Source organism: Emydura macquarii, unplaced genomic scaffold (genome assembly GCF_026122565.2).
Source record: "Emydura macquarii macquarii isolate MOO-44397 ecotype Brisbane River unplaced genomic scaffold, CSIRO-AGI_Emac_v2 contig_3517, whole genome shotgun sequence".
NCBI classification, from domain to species: Eukaryota; Metazoa; Chordata; order Testudines; family Chelidae; genus Emydura; species Emydura macquarii.
In genome coordinates, this window is record NW_027133654.1 from 8587190 (window position 1) to 8608947 (window position 21758).

Sequence of the window (21758 nt, forward strand, 5' to 3'; positions counted from 1 at the left end):
CCTAATCTGTGCTGAAATGCTCTGTTACAATTAAAATGACATTTACACAGACAGTTACACCTTGCATCCTAATGAATCCGCCCGCGCCTATATAGGTGCTTGAAAAGGGCCCAAAACAATTGAAAAACGCATCTCCAAGTTATATATCAAAGTTGTCTGCAAACTTTTATCTTCCACTTTCAACCCCAATTAAGAAATTTCGCAGTGAGAAGTCTTTCCCCCACCAGTAAAACCCTTTGCCATGTTTTAAAACTCAAACCTTCTAGTGTCTGATGGACGTGTAAAAAATAGTAAGTTGGCGGTTGGTGTAAAGTTTTTTTTTTTAATGTAGGGGGGGATGGTGCTGGAAGGGATTTCTTTAAAAAATGTGCGGACATTGTTGTAGAGGCAGTAGCGTGCGCCGAGGGGAGCTCTTTCTCTCCCGTGCATTGTGCAGGGAGCAGGTGCTGTCTACATTACCATACAGCTGAGAGCACAAAGAGCCAACTGATTCAGCCCTCACACAATAACAAACTGCCTTAATGACAGCCACGCGAACGACACACACCAAACTCACTTTTTACTAAGCTGAAGGAGGAGGGGGGGAAAAAAGGAAAAAGGTTGATGAGGAGGAAGATGATGATAATAATATAGGGATATGGGACTCAAATGGGCAGTGCTAACTGCTTCCTTCAGCAGTTCACGACCGGTCTTCAGAGAGGAGAAAATAATAATAATAATAAAACCCCCAAATGTTTGCCCCCCCCCCGAAACTTGACACATGGCTCTTCCCAGTTTGCCTTCGCTACGAAAATATCTGTAGTGTATCCAGAATAATCAGTCAGTGAGCATCCTGTACTTTCCACCTTGCAAACTTTGAAACACCAGATTCTCTCCCCCGGTAGGATTATTTTAGCACCTTTAACATACTCCCGAATGTAGTCTGGTTTTAGGAAACCGAAAGGGACACCAAATCCCTTCTCTGCTCCCACAAACACATTCGTGTGCGTTTTTCCCCCTTTAATTATCCAGATTATACCATGGGAAAGATGGTGCGAATTTAAAGGTATCAGATTTCTCCGGTGTGTCAAGCCGATTCCCCCCCATCCCAATCCTTTAAACTAAAGGATATCCCTGGCAATGTACATCACCAACAACTTACTTTTTAGGGCACAGTGGTGCTTTACACATTTCAAGAGGTAATTATAGATCTCACTACTTGGAACTGTTTTCTCTCTCGAGTGTGTTGCTCTCTCTCTTTCTGTGCATGTTGCGAGAGGGTGTTACCATCTCCCCAGAGCAGACGGGGGATTCTTGCGGTTACCAAATTTGCAGGAATGTAAATGAGTGCGCTTGGTGAGAGCAGGAGGGGAGAGGGGTAAAGGAGGAGGTGGAGGATTGCACATTTTACAGCTCACTGACCATTTGGCGATCCATTGAGAGGAGGGTTTGGAAAAGTGGCTCCTTTGTGACAGCTCTAGCCAGATTGGGGGGCTGTTCATTTGCATCTCATTAGCCATGCAGGCGGCCGGCGGGATATAAGGGAGGCAGGCGCTTGATGAGCAGCAGATCCTTAGTGCTTCACGCTCGGGGAGAGCCACAGCAAAGATCACACACGCAAGGAGAGACCCAGGAGCACACACGGGTGCGCTCAGTTGCTTCCGTTAAGACATTCTCTGATTTTTTTTTTTATTTTAATTTTTTGGCTTGGATTCCTTTAAAAAAAAGAAAGAAAGATCACAACAAATAACCAGACCGATCTTTGCATCTTGCAAGAAGGGGATAAGAGTCCAACGTGACCTGCAAATTGCTGCTGCTGTTTGACACCTACCAGCCCCTGATCTGCGAGGGGCGAGCTCCACACACTCAGATACACACAACCTCCCCCTCCCGCTCGTTTGAAGGCACCGGGAATTATCGCTTCCTCCTCCTAGCCTACAAGGATTTCCAGATCGCTGAGTTTTAATCTTCCACGGGAAGCCTTTTCTCTGCCTCTGTTGGGAATTAAGTGGCTTTTTTTTTTTTTCTTCTTCCTTTTTGGCTGGTGGGGGAAGACGCTTTAGGCGAAAGGAGAAAAATCGTGGATTGGAAGAGAAAGGGAGGAAAAACTTGTTTAGAATATCAGTCTTAAAAACAATCCCCCCCCACCTTTTTGCCACCCAGAAGAGCTGTCAGTCACCCCAAGGGTTTACCTAAAAGCATCCAGAGAAGAAGAAGAAAAAAGAGAGACTCTTGAAAGAGGTAAACTTTAACATTCACTCCACTGGGACAAGAGGCTTCTGCCCAAGTTTCTCGAGAGACACTTTTCTTTTTTTTGCCCAAGAAAGAAAGAAAAAAAAAAAAAAAAGGAGAGAGAAGAAAAGAAAAACCCTCCCCTCCAAAATGGGAGGTCAGTCCATGCTGACTCTTGTTGTCCTGTCTGTGCTGCTTTGCCATTGCCAGGTAAGTATCTGGGGTCGGTATTCAGAGAGTGGTGGGTGGGGGATCGGGGCCTCTGTTGCAAAGGGGGTGGGGGGTGGCAGGGATGCTGCGCAGAATGGCAAACTGTTGAGCAGGGGCGCTGGCCCCGCTTTGGGAGTGGGTGGTGCTGAGAGCCATTGAACCCAACGAAACCGCTTCGAGCCGGGGGGGGGGTGGTCCCCTCCCCCCCAGCACCCCACGTTCCAGCTGGGGAGCCTCCTCTTTGGCGGAGTCTTGTCCCCCCAACCCCCGGCTTTGGTGCCTGGGGAAGCTCCGCTGGCAAAGCCGATGGTGGGGGTTCTTCATGCGGCTGGGGGGGGGGGGGACGGGACTGCGTGGGGGTCTCCGGGCTTGGCGAGCGCTGTTTGAATGGCTCCTTGTCCCCCCCCCCTCCCGCGCAGATTCGGTGTTCCGGGGTGTTCGAGCTGAAGCTGCAGGAGTTCGTCAATAAGAAGGGGCTGCTGGGGAACCGCAACTGCTGCCGCGGGGGGAGCGGCGGCCCCGGCTCCGGGCTGCAGCTGTGCGAGTGCAAGACCTTCTTCCGCGTGTGCCTCAAGCACTACCAGGCCAGCGTGTCCCCCGAGCCGCCCTGCACCTACGGCAGCGCCGTCACCCCGGTGCTGGGCGCCAACTCCTTCAGCGTGCCGGACAGCGCCGAGCCCGCCTTCAGCAACCCCATCCGCTTCCCCTTCGGCTTCACCTGGCCCGTAAGTTCCATTCCACCGCTCGGCCCCGGCGGGGGCCGCGGAGCGCGGGGGGGCGGCCCAGCGGCCGGGGCTGGTGGACAAAGGACGGGCTGGGCTGGGCGGCTCAGCAGCGCAGGGGGGTCGGAGGCGCTGGGGACACTCGGGGGCGGGGTGCAGGGAGCGGGTTTTTGCGGGGGGAAGGAGGATCGGTGGCAGGATGCACTGAATGGCTGCAGATTTTTTTGGGGGGTCGGGGGGTGGGGGGAGTCGCGTTACAGCGAGCTCGCGCCGGGCCATCAAACCGGTGATCCAGCCAGATGAATGGAGGGCAACGGGAGGGACAGGGTTCCCCCATCTCCTGCCAACAGGCTAGTATGGCTGTCAGTGTGGGGATGGAAAACCCTGATCCCCTTCCCTTTCCGTGCCTGGAGTTGGCTGTATAATTGTGAGCCCTGCGGGAAATTCCCAAAGGGCCTCTCCGCCATCCCCACTGTCCTCCCAATGTGTGTAACTGGAGAAATTAAGTGTGAAGATTAATGACAACTGCCCTCACATCCTACCCACTGTCTCCCGCCCTCCCTTTCTTTTTACACCGTATCCTGTACTAACAGGCTGAAAAAACAGGCCAGGAAACGACTCTTCAAAAAGCTCTTCCATTTCCTTGAGAAAAGTGAAAACAGGCTAGAGTCAGGGATTAGAGGGTTGCACTGACTGGGCACATATATTCCGGTTGCTGCTGCTGCCTGTGATTACATTTTTGCTGACTTTAGATTTGATTTTCATTTTGTGTGCATTTTTTTTTTTATTTTCATTTTCCAGGGCACTTTCTCTCTCATCATTGAAGCTCTGCATACAGATTCTCCTGATGATCTCAACACAGGTAAATACCCTGGTGCAAATCCTTTCCCAGGATTAAATCCAAACCTGCTACTTCTCAGGATCACTTTCCTTTCTTTCTCAGTTCCTGTAGCCACTCCTTGCCCTTTCTCACTCTACTGTTCTTCATAAGAGTGTTGTAAGAAAGAGAGCACATGGCTTTATCATTTCTGCACTTACAATTCTCTCCTCCTGTGAACTCCTCCAGGTAATCTATTGCATTTATTCCCACTGCATCCTCATGACTCACAGTTAATTGCATTTCTTCCTTCCCTCCCCTTGCAGAGAACCCAGAGCGCCTTATCAGTCGCCTGGCCACACAGAGGCATTTGACAGTAGGGGAGGAGTGGTCCCAGGACCTGCACAGCAGTGACCGCACTGACCTCAAGTACTCCTACCGCTTTGTGTGTGATGAGCACTACTATGGAGAGGGCTGCTCTGTCTTCTGCCGCCCCAGGGATGATGCCTTTGGCCACTTCACTTGCGGAGAGCGTGGGGAGAAGGTCTGCAACCCAGGCTGGAAGGGCCAGTACTGCACTGAACGTGAGTGTCCACAAAGAAAGACTATTGAATCTCTCCTGGCTACAGTCATATCCATTCTGAGGCCCAATGAAGTCAATGGGAGACATTCCATTGATTTCACTGTGCATTGGTTCAGGCATAAAATGAGAATAAAGACTAAGGTAGAAGGAATATATGATGGTATGGTGCTGGATAAAAGGTTTTTTTTGCATGAACTCATGGGATGACCTCATTACTCAGAAGTACCAAAACCAAAAGTGAGTTATCTGGAATGACCTGATCTTACACCAATAACATCTCGATGCCATATGACACCATCACATATTTTGTTTATACCAAAAATTGTATAGAAAAATTATTCTAGAAATGTTTTAGGAAGCTTAAAAGAAAACTTATTGGGGCTATTTGTGGTATCCCTCTACCACTAAGCCAGGGTATCTTCACACCATGAGTCAAGAGCTACAGGCCTTAGAAAGAGGAATTATAACTAATAGAACCTCTAAAACAGCTCTTCCATTAATCATAATGTCAAGATCAGAAGGTCTGATATCTTGCAATCTTGTAACCTAACAGGGCTGGAAACCAGTACTGTATCCCCTTGGAAAGGGGGAGTCCAAGATCCTCTCTAGTGCTATAAAGAACATATTTCTAATCCTGTCAGATCATGAGATACTGGATCATAAACTTGACACTGGTTGAGGGCTGAACACTGCCCTCCCTGGACCCCTGATCAGTGTAATTTCAGAGGAGAAAAAAACACATTTATGGGAAACAAGGAAACATTTTGGAGGCAGGTTATGTTTTTGTTTTTATTAAATGAAGGATTGTAAGCTTTAAATGAGGGCTGAGCTTGAAAAGCCTGCTGGGAGGGTTGGAATGTTAGAAGTAGCCTTGGCAGAGATGGAGCAGTGGGCAGATTGCAGCTGAGGTGGTCAAAGAAACCAGATAAATGTAGTGCACACCTTCCCTCTACTATGTAGTGCACACCTTCCCTCTACTACTATGGTATATCGTGATATTTTAAGTTGTGTGTATGTCTTTAATATATTGGCAGATAACTCACTATCTGAATGCCCTCCTCCAAACCTCACAAACCAGAATGGATAATAGGAAGAAAACAATTAGGCTGCCTTGCACACTACAAAACTGTTTGACTTGTAAAAAATGAGCTAAATTTTGTGAATTCAGATGGACTGATATTAAACAGGCCCAGTTTATTCTTATTGTTAGGGACTGGTACAGTGATTACAGCCATACATGGCACAATTTTGCATAATAAGCTGGGGCTTGAATTTCCCCTGTTAATGCTTTAAAGGTAGTAGTGCCCCAGGATTAAAGGTTTCTTTTGCAGAACTGTCAGAGGGTGGGGAGAGAAAACATTTATTTGATGAGCTGTTTCAGGATGTCAGCACCTTTAGATATTTGCATCTTGCTGCTTCTTCAGTAACCAAGCAGAATATTGCTCCTCTTTTGTGAATCACTGTGTGCGCCTGCAGTGTAGTCTATTTTGTGTCTTTCGAAAAATCAGCTAAAATATATAAAACAACATTTATTAGGCAGTAGGGGGTCTGTGCTTGTGCAAAAAGAATGTTTTCTGGTTAGCAAGTGACGTTCCAGGCTCCAGATTACTTCCCTTATACGCTTTTTCATCTCCTTTCATTCCAGTTTTGAGACAATCTGATTATCAGAACTGCTTTTCTTTCTTTCTTTCTTTCTTTCTTTCTTTCTTTCTTTCTTTCTTTCTTTCTTTCTTTCTTTCTTTGTCATTGTCTCTGGCTAGCTTTGTTGAATTAAAACTTTGCAGTGCCTGCTTAATGAGTTCCATAACCAGGCAAAGTAATGAGCAGAAGTCTCTTCCCCCCACACTCCCTCCTTCTGGCCCGCTTTACTCTGTGCCCACCCGCCCCCTTTTTTGCAGGGGGGAGGAAGAACTTTAGACTTATTTATTTGAATAAGAAAAAAAGTTTTTGCAGAGAAATCACGCGCGTGCCATAGATTAGATCTGGGCGGGGATAGGCTGCTGGGGAAGCATGTCTTAGCCCCGATTGGCTGCAAGGGGTTGGGGGTATTGTTGCAGTGGGGCAGCTGCTGGGAGAGAATAGACAATAGAGCAGCTGTCCTGCACTGGCACTCTGCACACCAGCTGTCCACTCTTATCTACACACACACTTTCTGGGGATATTAAGAGGTAGAGCTGTGTGCATAGAATTGGAAAAAAGGACTTCTGACCCTCACTGGGAAGGAAAGGGGGTGAGGGGCTGTAGGGAAGGGAGCAATTGTGAGCCCTCTTTTGTCTGTGTGCAACTGTATTAAGAAGAATGCTCATCCCTAGTGATAAGTAAAGTACCCAATTACTAGGCAAGATCAATACTCCACCAGACTTCAGAGATTAACTCAGCTGCTATTAACTGACTGAATTAGTGAAAGAGGGTTTGTCCTAACCCAGAAGACACATCAAAACTGTATTTTCAGAAGGGATGTATTTGACCCTGGAGCTTATGTATCTATATATTTTATTTGTCTGCAGCAATTTGTTTGCCAGGATGTGATGAACAACATGGGTTTTGTGACAAACCTGGAGAATGCAAGTAAGTTTTCAGAGTTTTTCCTTTTTTTTTTTCCTTTTTGGTCCATATGTCAAAATGATGCTCTAGTGTTAGATAAGTCATTTGTCATTTGAGGGTTAGTTTAAGTGTTTTTCTTCAGAGGAGATGGTAACCTGAGAAATCTAGATAATACCAGATCAAAGTATTAAGATAGAAGTCAAACATCAGTGTCATTAATATTAACTTAATGAGTTTACAGTAGTATATGCAAGATTAGCTGTTTGTTATGACACTAAACAAAATAAGTACCTAGAACAATGGCTCTGTCTAAGGCAATGAAGGAGGTAGCTGGGACTGATGAAAGCTGATGCTATGGGTAGACTCAGTGACTTTCCCACATGAAGGATCACTGAAGGCTTTTTAGGAAACTTGATTCCTGGTTTTTGGCTTCAGTGTGTTTGCAGAGTTTCAGATAGGATTTCTAACTGTTGGAGGTACAAATCTGACAATCTTTTGTTTGTTTTTTAGATGTAGAGTTGGGTGGCAGGGGCGATATTGTGATGAGTGCATCCGATACCCAGGCTGCCTTCATGGTACCTGTCAACAACCTTGGCAATGCAACTGTCAGGAAGGCTGGGGTGGCCTTTTCTGTAACCAAGGTAAGTTCTTGACCATTGCCTATGGTTGTCTTTTAGAAAATAACACCATTTTTTAGAGTATCCCTCATTCAAGCCATGTAATAATTGCAAACTACAACATATCTTTATGGATCTGTCTCTCCTTTTAAATCTTTTTCAGATCTTAATTACTGTACCCATCATAAACCATGCAAGAATGGTGCCACTTGCACCAATACCGGCCAGGGAAGCTACACTTGTTCTTGCCGTCCTGGGTACACTGGTTCCAACTGTGAGATTGAAATCAACGAATGTGATGCCAATCCCTGCAAGAATGGTGGAAGCTGCACCGTAAGTTAAAAGAGTTAATGATATTTTTTAAAAAAATCTGATTATAAACTCAAGTCAGTTTTACAGTCATTTTGATTTTTAAATTATTTAAATTGAATAAAATAAAAAAATATATATTTTCTTTTCTACAGGATCTTGAAAACAGCTATTCTTGTACCTGCCCACCTGGCTTCTATGGTAAACACTGTGAGCTGAGTGCTATGACTTGTGCTGATGGCCCGTGCTTCAATGGAGGGCGATGCACAGACAACCCTGATGGTGGATATAGCTGTCGTTGCCCAGTGGGTTACTCTGGGTTTAACTGTGAAAAGAAAATTGATTACTGCAGTTCTAGTCCTTGTGCTAACGGTAAGGCAAACTATCTACCTTTTTCTCTTAAAGGGAGGCTGTCAGTTGAGGCTCCCAATTTAGGTTTGTGGAAAAATAAAATTACAAATCATAGGCCAGGTCAATCCATGGTTTTTAAGCAGAACTCCCCACCCAATCGTGTCATTGGTTTTTATCTAGCTCTCCTGCATTGACTAAACTAAGCAGTTCTGCTTAAAAGTTGATGGCATGATATGACTCCACACTATAGTGCTGTTTTTCAGTGTGACCTTGGGTCTGTCATGTGGCCTGTCTTCTGCCTCATATTGAAAATGGGGATAGCAGTGCTTTAAAAATGCTTGTAAAATTGCTTTGAGATCTATGGATGAAATGTGTGATATAAATGTTAAATATTTTTGCTACTTAGCAGTAGCAAAGCTGTTTTAATGAAAATAAAGTGTTTTTAAAACATTCCTCCACATCGGTTGCAACCCAAACTCTGCAATATTGTGCATTGTGCATGAGAGCCAAGGTGTCATATTGATTCAGTCTAGTTTCCCTGATGAAGCTGAATAAAACACAAAAAAGTAAACAGAATAAGTGGTAAAAAGTAAATACGATTTAGAAAATTATAGCAGTTTTAATAATAAAAGTTTTGCTACTGATAACAGAGGTAAAATTTTAAAGACTGGGCTTAGATTTTCAGAAATGGGGTCCTAATTCCATATTTGTCTCTAGACACCCAGTTTTTGAAAGTCTTGGCCTTGATTTTCATCATTTTAAGTATGCTGTGAAGCTGAAGAGTTGTGCTTGATCGTATAAAAACATTTATCTATTATTTGTCATATTTAATATATTGCAGGAGCCCAGTGTGTTGATCTTGGAAATTCCTACATATGCCAATGCCAGGCTGGTTTTACTGGACGACACTGTGATGATAATTTGGATGACTGTGCCTCTTTTCCATGTTTAAATGGTGGAACCTGCCAAGATGGAATTAATGACTATTCTTGCACCTGCCCTCCAGGATACAATGGAAAGAACTGTAGTGCTCCAGTCAGCAAATGTGAACACAACCCTTGTCACAATGGGGCTACTTGCCATGAAAGAAACAACCGTTACGTGTGTGAGTGTGCTCGGGGATATGGTGGACTTAACTGCCAGTTTTTGCTCCCTGAACCGCCTCCGGAACCTGTAATTGTTGACTTCACTGAGAAGTACACTGAAGGTCAGAATGCACAGTTTCCTTGGATTGCAGTATGTGCTGGGATTATTCTGGTCCTGATGCTATTGCTGGGGTGCGCTGCTATTGTTGTCTGTGTCAGACTCAAAATGCAAAAGAGGCACCATCAGCCTGATGCATGCAGGAGTGAAACAGAGACCATGAACAACCTGGCCAACTGCCAACGTGAAAAGGACATTTCAATAAGTGTCATTGGTGCCACTCAGATTAAAAACACAAATAAGAAAGTAGACTTTCACAGTGATAACGCTGATAAAAATGGCTACAAAGTTAGATACCCATCAGTGGATTACAATTTGGTGCATGAACTCAAGATTGAGGACTCTGTTAAAGAGGAACACAGCAAATGTGAAGCCAAGTGTGAAACATACGATTCAGAGGCAGAGGAGAAAAGTGCAGTACCACTAAAGAGGTACAGTTCAGATAATAACTCTGGGGGAACAGTTTTACTGTAAAGGGTATATATGTTTCCTAGTTGGTGATAGCAGCAACCATCTGATTTTTTTGTTTTTTTTTGTTGGTTTTGTCTTCAATAGTGATATTTCTGAAAGAAAACGACCAGAATCAGTATATTCCACTTCAAAGGACACAAAGTACCAGTCGGTGTATGTCATATCAGAAGAGAAAGATGAGTGCATCATAGCAACTGAGGTTAGTACAGTGCCTAGTGGTTATAAAAGAAAATAATAATAATTGAGCCAGATCCTGAACTCATGTGGGTCCGCAGAGTTCCGTTGCCTTTAATAGAGCTATATCAATTTACGCTTAGGGAATCTGGCCATATGGGTTTATTTTTTTGTGGAGGTTGTAAAACTGATAGCTTTTTTTTTTTTTTTTTTTTTTAAGATAAAGCACAATCCTGCAAATGATTTGCTTCAGTGGGATTTCTATACACAGAAAGCTTGTAGGATTGGGACACAGTTGTAGTATCATTTTAATTTATGAGTTATTCCTTATTTGTGTAGTCTTTTCTGCCCTAGCAGAGGGATGGACTCCTATGTCTTTGCCTATCTCTTAATCACTGAAATCCTCTATATGTTTTACTAAACTCTTCTTCTCTCTGTTCTTGGCTTTTCTCAACTCTCTACAGGTGTAAAATGGAAGTGATATGGCAAAATTGTTGTTCAAAACAATTTCAAAGGAGATATGCCCCAATGAATGCTGCTGAAAGAGGAAAGGGAGATAGATTCCTTCACTGACTGCTGCTGAGAAACTAAATTCAGGCTGAGCTGGTTCTCTACTGAAGTTAGCAAAGTGACTGCAAAAAAAACAAAATGGACACTAGGCAAGGATCTGTGTTCAAGAATAACTGTTGCACTGCCTTTATGAATTTTATCATTGCACTATGGTCAGTTGCTTTTCTATATATATTTAAATGAACGGACTTAATTACTACATAAGAAGCATGCACTGCGTGAGGTGTATATTTTGGATTCTTATGAGCCAGTCTTTTCTTGAATTAGCGACACAAACACTGCCTTTAATGTCTTTTTTGATACTAAAATGTGTTTTTATTAGGTGAAAAAAAGTGTGTTATTTTTTTGAATCTGTAAAAATATTTTCATGATAATTGTAAATCTTGAGTATTTTGTGATGTTCATTTTTTTTTATAATTTAAATTTTTTGGTAAATATGTATAAAGGCACTTCGGGTCTATGTGACTATATTTTTTTGTATATAAATGTATTTATGGAATATTGTGCAAATGTTATTTGAGGTTTTTTTACTGTTTTGTTAATGAAGAAATTCATTTTTAAAATATTTTTCCAAAATAAATATTATTAATGATAACCAAAAAGATATATTTACTTTACAAACACGATATGATCCAATCTTGCCATCAATGGCCAACCAAAGATCTGACATACTTCAGGGGCAGAGTAGGGGGAGCAGGAATAGAACCCAGAGTTATAAGAAAGGATGGAAAAGAACTTCTCTGATGTAAGCTCCTCCATACACTTTTCATTATCCCTTTACTTTCTGAATCAGTGACCGTTTGGGTTGAAACTACATATGCTTGGTCTTACCCCAAAAATGAACTTGTGTGGAAAGTCTGAGTAATATCTGTTCAGTCATTCTGGAGTGTATATGAACACATACAGTGTAATTCTCTTAGAAGAATCAATTTAGGCTTCAACACATGGAACCTTTAAGGATTCACGTTGTCATTTCTTACATCCTCAAATTCTCCTGGGAGTCAATGGGAATTTTGGGTGCACCAGGCATTCTGGAATTTGCAGCTTTGCCCTAATCCTTCATGTGTAGCCATAAAAAGGGAGTTTTCCAAATTAAACCTGAATAAAAGCAAAATTTCTATCTTAAAAGAAGAAGAAGAAGGAGTTCTACTAGGAATATGGGGCTAAATCCACGGGTATAAGTGGTTGCAACTCCAGTGACTTTAATGCCTATCTATCTATCTAATCTATCTATCTATCTATCTTATCATCGGATTAGTGTCTCTAAATATTTGAACTACACTTATCGCCATGGTATCTGAGCATAGTGGAGTAAAACCCCAATTGCACCAGTGGTGAATTTGGCCTTTAATGCTGAGGCAGCTTCACTGAGTTACAGTTTTCACTACCTGGCATGCCTGCAAGTTGCAATGCGCTTCTGAAAAATCTAAGAAATCATTTCCAATCTGATCTCTTATAACTGAATGTGGCTGATCATTATGGGCCTGATCCAAAGTCAATGAGATACTCCCACTGTCTTGATCGGATCAGGTCCTATCCACAAAGAAGAACATGTCAGGACACATGTAGGCAAAGAATCATTGCAAGTGGTGATCTGCAACATGAAATTATGAAGCTTCCCCACCCCACTCCCCAGATCTATCATTAAATGAGATACTTTAAGACTTACTTTAAGTGGATTGATTCCACCATATAATCTGTTTCAGTTTTTCATGAGACGAGTAATACGCCACAACAGAGACGCAGTCTGCAAATGTCAGTGGGAGGAAAATGGCTTCTACATAAGCAGTAACGTACATACAACTCTGCTAATGACAGAATTCACCTGTTATTAATTTGACCCACCATTGACTGAATGTATGGAGACAGGCTGGCTAGAGGTAGTGTAGTCTCGTGGCTCAGACACTGCACTGGTAAGCAGAAGACTGTTTTAGTCACAGCTCTGCTACTGTTCTGCAGTAAGACCGTGGGCCAGTCACTTCACTTCTCCGTGCTTCTGTTTCCTTTTCCTCCCTAAGCTCTTTGGGGCAGGGATTGTCTCTCACTATTGGTTTGTACAGCACTGAACTAAGGCTCCAAACTCAGTTGTAATAATGAATGAATGCTCACAAAAAGAAAAGTGTCATCATTTCTTACCCTCCTTGCTAGTGGAATGATAAACCATAAGTCCTTAATGCTAAACAGGAGGCTGATGAGAATTATTTTAATGGATCTTTAGGTGCCCTATTGATAGAACCTAAAGCTGCTTTTCCAGAAAGCAGGAGAAACCTCCTCTCCACTAGGGGCTCAAAGTGCTCACTTCTGCCTACAAGGTGAGAAGCACAGACTCATGGGTGCTATGTAGCTAGAACAGCTGGGAATTCAGGGCCTGATCCAATGCCCATTGAAATTGGTAGGAAGACTCTGGTTGACTTTAACATGGCATTGGATCAGCATATCTCCCAATCTGTCTCCCTCTGCACGGTGCCTATGGACCATAACAACATAAAGCTGCTCCCACCAGGTGAAAAATCCTAAAGGAGTGGTGGGTGGAAGCAAGTTTAATTGCCCTCTCTCAGGATTAATCTCCCCTTGGGGAATAGTTAGAGAAGGAAGGTATATTTTATTTTATGCACCAGCTCGAGTGACTTTAGATGCAATTTTTTTATGAGACGTGGTGACATTCAGGGGCCTCACCCCCTCTTCATATTTAACAGGTTCAGTGCTAAGAAGTACTGTTAACAAGTGAAGGGCACTGACACAATATGAAGTAATTGGCAGAGAAGTATTTGCCACCTTGTTAGTCGAAGGGATTTTGTAAACAGTGAGCATCAACAGCAATAGAAAACAGGTTAAGTTTTGGCCATGGACAGTGTGTTCTAGTTTTAATTGCAAAAAATAGTTTTCAAAGTTGTTGTGAAGTGATGTTGTGTTTATGTTGAACACAGGGAGGGAACCAGTCTGGGCATCAGGAAATTTATATCTATTCCTGGCTCTACCACAGACTTCACGTGTAACCTTGGGAGAGGAAGGATGGTTGTGTGGTTAAGGCACCGTAGTGAGATTCACAAGAGAGCTGTGTCCTATTTCCAGCTCTACCTTCAGATTTCCTGAGTGACCTTCGACCTGTGTCACTTAAGCTCACTCTGCTTCAGTAAAATGGGGGATAATACTTTTCTGCCTCATAATAGAGTTATGAGGATAGTTGTATTAATTTTTGTGAGGTGCCCTGATACTATGGTGTGGGGGAACATAAAATAACTCTGTACTTCAATTTGCCCATCTGCAAGATGATAACCTACCTTTGTCAAACACTCTGCTTCTTGGATGGAATAACATTCCATAACAAAATGGAAGCATATACATACAATATACTGTCAAATAAGTGTACAGACAATGGGATTGCAGCAGACTCCCCTCAAAGAATACTGTTATTCTATTTTGAATGTATCCTGCAGGCAGAGATACAGACTAAACTTGGTTTGGGACAAAAGGTGAAAGAAACAGTGAAAAATTCAGAAAGTACAGAAACACGAATTCTAAACTGAAAGACAATAGGAATCCCATTGATTGTTTGTGTGCATTAGCAAATCTTGTATTGTCAGTGCCTTAACTAGCACAACTTAAACACAACTTAGTACTCAATGTAGACAAGGCATATATAGTACTTATCATTGTGCCAGCTGGGTGAAGCTATGGTTAACACAAGTTATTGTCTACATGAAGGTGTGGTTTATGTAGTTTTTGTACTGGCATAATTGTTGGTTGGGGTGTGAGTTTTTACTGATAGAGTTATACTGGTACAAACCCTACTGTGGATGCAGTTATACTGGTACAAAGGTGCCTTATACTGGTATAACTATTATATATGTGTGTTTTTAATAAATTGCCTTTTTGGGAGAAGCTGACTACTTTCATTGTGTGTGAGCATTTCAGGTTCCAAGTTCAACCTGAAATGCCTATGCAAAAATGAGGGCCTCCTCACTGGCTGCTTGGAAGGGGACTTCCTTTACCTTCTCCTAGCCTCTTGCACTCTCTTTAGAAGGGGCAGTCTCAGATCTTTATGCATAGCCTGTAGGGAATGATGATCATATTGGCTGAGGGCAGGTTGGGTTCAGACATATTGAAAGTAATGTGAGATGGTGGCCATTTTGAATAAGAGAAATTTAATGAGTTTTGAAGCCGAGAATAGGAAGGTCGTCATGAAACATTAACCTTCCTTGCCTCACACCAATCTTTTGAGACTCATGATAAAATCACAAGAGCTGGCAATACTGAATTGCCTCCACTTTACCCATAGGTCATGCTTAGTGAGCACCAGTAATATGAACTTTCTAGCCAGTTTCCTCAAATCCGATTGGCATGGGCCATCCTCCAGCATAGGTTGCCATTTGAGCCAAACAGTGTGGACAATAATTCTTCCCTAGGAGCAGAGTTGTTCTTGGTTTTGATTCTCCCCCACCTTGCACCTTGTGCAATCATTTACACCTATAATTGGTTGAAACATTTCCAGTTTCAAAATTTTTTGATGAAAAAAAGGGATGCATTTTTTCACAAAAATTACATGAAAAATGTGTTTCTTGTTTTGACCAGCTCTATCTCTACAGAGTGGGTGTAACAGACCAGTAATGTTTTACATACACTTTTCACTGTTATAAATGATTACACAAGGGAATAGAGAACCAGACCCCTTGAATGATAGGCTCATTATTAACAATCCTTCCAGGGCTTCTCCAGCAACCATGAAAGTCAAAGGGCTTGATTCTCATTTACACTAAGGCTCTTGCCAGAGCTGCGTAGAGGGGCTTTAGTCTAACTCAGAATCAGGCCCTAAAGGTATTTATCACAAGATAACCTGGCTCTTACTTCAACATTTTCCTTTTCAAAATTCCTTTAAGAGATTTCTCATATATACAATAAATCTATTTACCAAGGCCACCTGGCTGACAAATACTATCCCCTCAGACTTTTTGTTACAGTCCGTTTTTACCTTCATTTATTTTAAATCAAAGTGATTGTGGAATTCTTCATTGTCCTTTAATTATGATGATTTGGCACAGCTGCTGAGCTGATCCTGTGCTTCTTTGAAAAATGCAGATAGCCGATGTTGTCAGTGAAAACTAGCTGGTCTGTTCAGAGCAGCAGGTAATAGAGAAACACTTCATACAATGCTTGTGTTAGCTGGATCTTAGTTTGCCATCCCTCTACAAATCTAAGGAAAGAAAAAGCAATGGAACCTGAATGATACCAAATGTATCACGTTGTGTAAGGGTTCTTCTAATTCATTTCAGGAAGTGTTATCTCAGCTAGCAGTTGTGAGCATACAGAACTGGCAGATTTATCTGGGTTATCTAATTACCAGACTATAAAGTTTTGCTGACATTTCCTTTTGATAAATGCACTACATTGCTTTCTTTAACTGTTTATATTACAGGCACAATGTCCTCTTAAATTTGGCCTGACGTAAATACAAGTTGCATAAAAACAAGTTTTTGTAAAACCTAAGACCAGTGGAAATGTTTCTACAAGTTTAAAAAGAGATCACTGAAAACAGTAGTTTTAAAATAAACAAACATGACCTTGCAATGTTTGAAACCCACTCCAGATCTGAAAGTGAAACTGACTATAAACAAAACTGAAATAGAGTTGATTGTTTTTTTTTATCCAAGCTCAGAGATATATAAAAAGGAAACAAAGAGCATAGTGACAAGCATACTGAATGTTTAAAATTCTCTCACTTTTAATAATCTAGGGTTTCATTAGTAATATATGTAAATGTATTTGTTTGCAACATATCATTTTTAAGTTGACAGCATCCCTTTAATCAAATGGAAATTAATCCAAATGACAGACGCAAAATTTGTTGAGTTGAGCAGATTCATGTGTTTCTGAAATTTAGGCTTACATATAAAAATAACATATATACAGTGAAACCAGAACAAAGACCTTTTCCAATAGGCAACCACTTTAAAAGATTCCCAAGGTTTCCAGATTATTTTGTTTAACCTTGAGTTACATAGGTGGTTACCATGAGCTGAACAGTGCAGGGGTCAGAGGAAGGCAAAATGACAACAAGCACATTTAAAACACCTCTAGAAATGACCTGTAGCTTTTCTAGATATGAACATGTCACAGTTTTTAAGTCCTATATCTCTTGATCTTCCGGGACTAGAAGAAAATGCTTTGTGCCCCATTGAAAGCCATGAGTTTCTCTTTCTTAAGGGTATAAAGCTCACATTTCTGACTCATCCTGGTGATAAGCTATCAGACCTTAAACCTGGTGTTGGTCCAGGACTGAATGTTAGCTCCCTATACCTCTGACCAGCATCATAATAATAATAATTATTATTTTGGGGGGTGGAATTCCTCATTGTGCATTTTTGTGACAAGCTGAATATAAAAGATGGTGAATATCAGAAGCTACTCATAGGTTTGGAAAATTAGAATATCTTTCAGGAAGGACAGGCTGGGGAGTGATCAATTAATGTTGCTGAGGCAATCAATGGTACATTTAGCTCATGGCCATGCAATTTATCATGTGGACATAACCACCCCCGCATACTTATCAGCATGTGATATCTATCTAGCTAAGGTATTTTTATGGCCACCATTACCCTACTACCTGAGCACCTCAACATGTTTAATGTATTTATCCTCACAAAATATCTGTGAAGTAGCAAAATGCTATTATCTGCATTTTACAGATAGGGAACTGAGGCACGGAGAGACTGATGGCCAGATTTTTAAAGGTTCTTTGGTGCTTAAAGATGCAGAGAGGTGCCTAGTGAGATTTCCAGAAGAACCTTAGGTGCTAGGCACTTTTGAAAATCCCACTAGGCAACTCTCTGCATCTTTAGGCACCTAAATACTTTTAAAAATCTGGCCCTTAGTCTCTCGGTGCCTCAAAGTCCTAACTGTGAAATGGAAACAATAGCACTTTGCTACCTCATGAAGGAGAGGCACCTGAAAACCACCCAACACCACGTCTTGGGTAGCATACAGAGGGTCCCTTTGCAATATGGTAACACTTTGTTAAATAGAGAGATCGCAGGAGTATATTAATATAGAATGTTCCCCTAAACAAAAGCTCCCTGTTGTAATAATCTGTTTAAACTTCCTAAATAAATAAATAGATTAAAAAAATCTGGCCCTAAATGAATTGCTTATGATCCCACACAGCATCTGTGGCAGAGCCAGTAATTATACACGGGTTTCCCAAGTCCCAGGCTAGCTCTCTAACCACTGAACCACCCTTCTTCTCTTACGCTGACAAATGGCAAGGCCTTTGATACTGTTATCATGTATTTTCTATATACAATTAGTGTGTATGTCTTTAAGACTTAGTAGCAAGAACACATTCAGAAATGGGTACAGTATACATAGTTAAGAAGAGGTATGGTATCTATTTGTTTTAAAGGTGTCTTTAGATTAAGAGAAAGATAATCCAGGGATGAGAGGGAAGGAATCTTATTTGCAAAATACCATCAAGTGGCAGTCTGTAAATGCACCTTGTAGATCATGTTTAGCCACCAAATACCATTGATGTACCAAAGAACTGAGTGCATTCATATAGGAAAGATACCCATTTCTTTGAGAAATGTTATAGGAAGTGTTATTGACGGGAATAAATGACAGGTGCTGGGAGCAGCTGTTACTGATTCATGACTCTTCTTTTTTTAAATAGGTTTTCTGTTGGGGGAATCAAAAGTTTTCAGTAGTGTTCCATTGTCAGATATTCAAGGAATGTGTTTTGCTATTTTTTTTTAATGATGAAAACAGTTATTATTTCTAAGTCAAAACAGCCACGTAGAATTAACATTTGAGGTTCAGGGCAGCAAAACTTTAGCAAAATCCAAATGTTCTGAACTCAGATCTCATGAATGTGACCATGTTTCTTTGGATTTTAAATAAACATTATTCCATCTCACCCCCTTTGCAGGTTCTGTCATGAGACGTTGGTTGTGATATAACGAGTGTCCCAACTTAAAGGTGTGGGTGCATAAATGACAAGACTAAATATCACAGTAAAATGCTGGCAATGCAGTGAACCAGTGCTGTTTCTCAATGGTTTATTAATTTTAAGTCATTGAAGACAGCTTAGTGAAAATATCTACTCAATGTCCAGAGGATGGCAAAGAAGCAAACAAAATGGTGCTGTGTATGAAGAACAGAATAGAAAATAACACTAAAAATAGGGTAATAATTCTAATTAGTTTTTGTATAGCACTTTTCATCTATATATAAAGCTCAAACTACTTTCCAAAAGTGGGCAAGTATCACCATCTCCATTTTGTATCAATGGGGAAACTGAGATGCTGAGGCTGAATCCTAGCACCATTGAAGTCAGTGGCAAAACTCTGATTGACTTCAATGGGGCCAGAAATTCATTGAGGGGGTATGTCTACATTGCAGTCGAAGGTGTGGTCAAGCTTTAGTTTTGGTAGCATGGCTAAATATTGCAGTGAAGATATAGGGGAACAAGCTTTAGCATGGGCTGTACAAACCCATCCGGGACCCTGAGTAGGTATTTATGTGGCTAGTTTGCGTCACTGTCTTCACTGTAATTTTTAGCTGTGCTGGCTGGATTAAAGCTAGCACCGGTATGCGTAGCCAAGATGCAGTCACACTTCTGATTGTAATCTAGCCGTACCCAGACAGGTTAAATAACTTGCTCAAAGTCACGCAGAGCTGAGGTCTCCCAACTTTTAGTCCAGAGCTTTATCCACTATACTATTCTGCCTCTCTAAATTTATGGTATACCATGGTGAGTTCTGCTCTCTGCATTTCAAAAAATATATAATTGAAACTGTAGAGGTCCAGAGGTGGGCAATGGAAATGAACACAGGTAAGGAAAGACTTCTGTATGAACAGAAATTGAAAAGACTGGAACCGCTTACTACTGAGAGGTCATAAATAAGAGGGAACATGGTAATGGTATATTAAATAATGAATAGTACAAAGAATAGGGTGCTCCTATTCTCTATCTCATAATACAAAAAATAAGGGGACATTAAATAAAATTGAAGGGCAATACTTTTAAAGTGGAAATAGTTCTTTACACAATGCATTATTAACCTGGGCATTTTATTGCATCAGATCCAGAGGGGTAGCCATGTTAGTCTGTGTACAGCAAAAACAACGAGAGTCCTGTAGCACTTTAAAGACTAACAAATTTAATTTCTGCAGGCATAAGCTGTCATGGGCTGCAACCCATCTGACAAAGTGGCATCTGACGAAATGGGTTGCAGCCCATGACAGCTTATGCCTGCAGAAAATAAATTTGTTAGTCTTTAAAGTGCTACAGGACTCTCATTGTTTTTACTGCATCAGAGTATCACTGATATAATTCCAGGATTTTAGCAGGATTTATAAAAGGATTAGATGTTTATATTGATGGCTACAATTACATTAGTGAGGATAAAAAATATAAAGGAATAGAAATCTTCCTATGTCTGAGCACAAACCAACCCCTCACTACCTAGATCATGTTATATATGTTAAGTTATATACCAGGGGTAGATTACTATATAGTAGTTCATAATGGAGTTCCTTGCACTTTCCTCTGAAGCATCTCATAGTGGCCATTGTCAAAGATAGTATATTGTACTAGATGAATCATTGATCTCTAGTTGAATCTCTAGCTGAATCTTAATTTTTCATTAATATGATAACAATAGTAGTAATAATAACCAAAGAGATCTCCCAAAACTCTGGCTATAGAAAGACAGCGTACTCGCCATTGAAATGCAGCTGTCTCTGGGGAAGAACACAGCTGTCATTCTGCACCACTAGTTACACAAAAGTTTTGAAGAAAGAAGTGGAAAACAACCTATATAATTGTAAGTACAGTGGGAATATAGGTAGATAGAATTTAATTACTCAAGCTGAAATTTGTGACAAGAACCATAAGATCTTTAATAACCACAAGTAGCCGGGGATTCTGTTATACATAATGCGTAAGACAGTACATCCAGCAGCTCAGTTCCAACATTGACTCAGTGGGAACAGTGCCATATATTCAATCACCAGTGTCACTTGCTACAGCCTGCAACACCTGGGCTTTCCTTGGAGGGCTTCTATCCAAGTACAGAGTAGGCTTGACCTATGAGATTTAAGGAGATTACAGTACAAGGGAGTATAAACACATGGGTAAGCACCATAGCAACTGAAGATTGTGACTCATGCCAATGCATTCTATCCTCACCACCCCTTCTGCAACATCCCTTACCTGTAACCGTGTCCAGGATTTTTCTTTTCAGGTGACGTGACCAAAATCAAAAGTATTTGTATGACTGAGGATTTGTTTGCTCTATTTGTGAGTCAGTCACCAATGGAGCTAAGAAAGTGTTCTTGGCTAAGAGATTTCCTGGGGGCATTAGATGTCAAACTGACCCCTGGCTGGTTTTGCAATTAATTACTTCTGTTCACTATGGCAATTATGGCACATTTGTTAATTATCTTAAAGAAGTATTTCTTCTGTCAGCAGAAATCCATTCCACAGTTTTCAGCATCCCTTTCTGACAAGGAGGATTTCAAATCCCTTTATCTGGAGGCAAACAGAAAGAGTGTGCTTGTGGTGAATAATTTGAGCTGATATTCTTGCCAGCTGTTAAGGGACACATGCAGAAAAAAAAGCCAGTGACATCTGGTCAGCACTGATATTTAATAACAGAAGTATTTGTTTCGGGATGGGGAGGCAGTGGGGGTAACACGAAACACCATCTACAAGTATTTCCCTCTTTTGAAAAGTGAAAGTGAGAACTTTGACCAAGGCGACTGTAACAAAAATGACAACTTACATAATGGGAAATGGTGACATTACATTAGCCCCTATTAAACAATGGATAAGCAGTTGCTTTCACACACTAAGCCGCCAACTTTAACTTTTTTCTTTCATGCCACACAATGGATTTTTTTGCTGAGTTGGAAAATATCAAGAGACAGGCAGAAAGCCCTCCTCTTGTTCCTTCATCCTGCGCAGCAGTGTTTTACTGCCC

At 41.4% G+C, this 21758-nt stretch overlaps 1 protein-coding gene across 2 annotated transcripts; it reads left to right on the plus strand.

Annotated features, from left to right (window-relative positions):
• The first annotated feature begins 1697 nt into the window (after window positions 1-1697).
• On the plus strand, window positions 1698-11377 carry DLL1 (delta like canonical Notch ligand 1). Of its 2 annotated transcripts, XM_067535779.1 has the most exons (11): window positions 1698-2421; window positions 2841-3146; window positions 3945-4005; window positions 4287-4544; window positions 7051-7111; window positions 7598-7728; window positions 7868-8037; window positions 8169-8385; window positions 9206-9998; window positions 10123-10237; window positions 10677-11377. In XM_067535779.1, exons 1-11 carry the CDS (start codon window positions 2362-2364, stop codon window positions 10680-10682), a joined length of 2178 nt encoding a protein of 725 aa, XP_067391880.1. In that variant the 5' UTR covers window positions 1698-2361; the 3' UTR covers window positions 10683-11377. The 2 variants fall into 2 exon arrangements, with proteins under 2 accessions (XP_067391880.1, XP_067391879.1); XM_067535778.1 differs by lacking the exon at window positions 10677-11377 and having other exon boundaries at window positions 10123-10398.
• Window positions 11378-21758: the final 10381 nt, after the last annotated feature.

Excerpts from the sequence above, each read along its gene's own strand:
- DLL1 (XM_067535778.1), top strand. The coding sequence starts at position 2,362 with ATGGGAGGTCAGTCCATGCTGACTCTTGTTGTCCTGTCTGTGCTGCTT. Across the intron at positions 4,006-4,286 it reads TCCTGATGATCTCAACACAG|AGAACCCAGAGCGCCTTATC; the intron begins GTAAATACCCTG and ends CTCCCCTTGCAG. Across the intron at positions 4,545-7,050 it reads GGGCCAGTACTGCACTGAAC|CAATTTGTTTGCCAGGATGT; the intron begins GTGAGTGTCCAC and ends ATTTGTCTGCAG.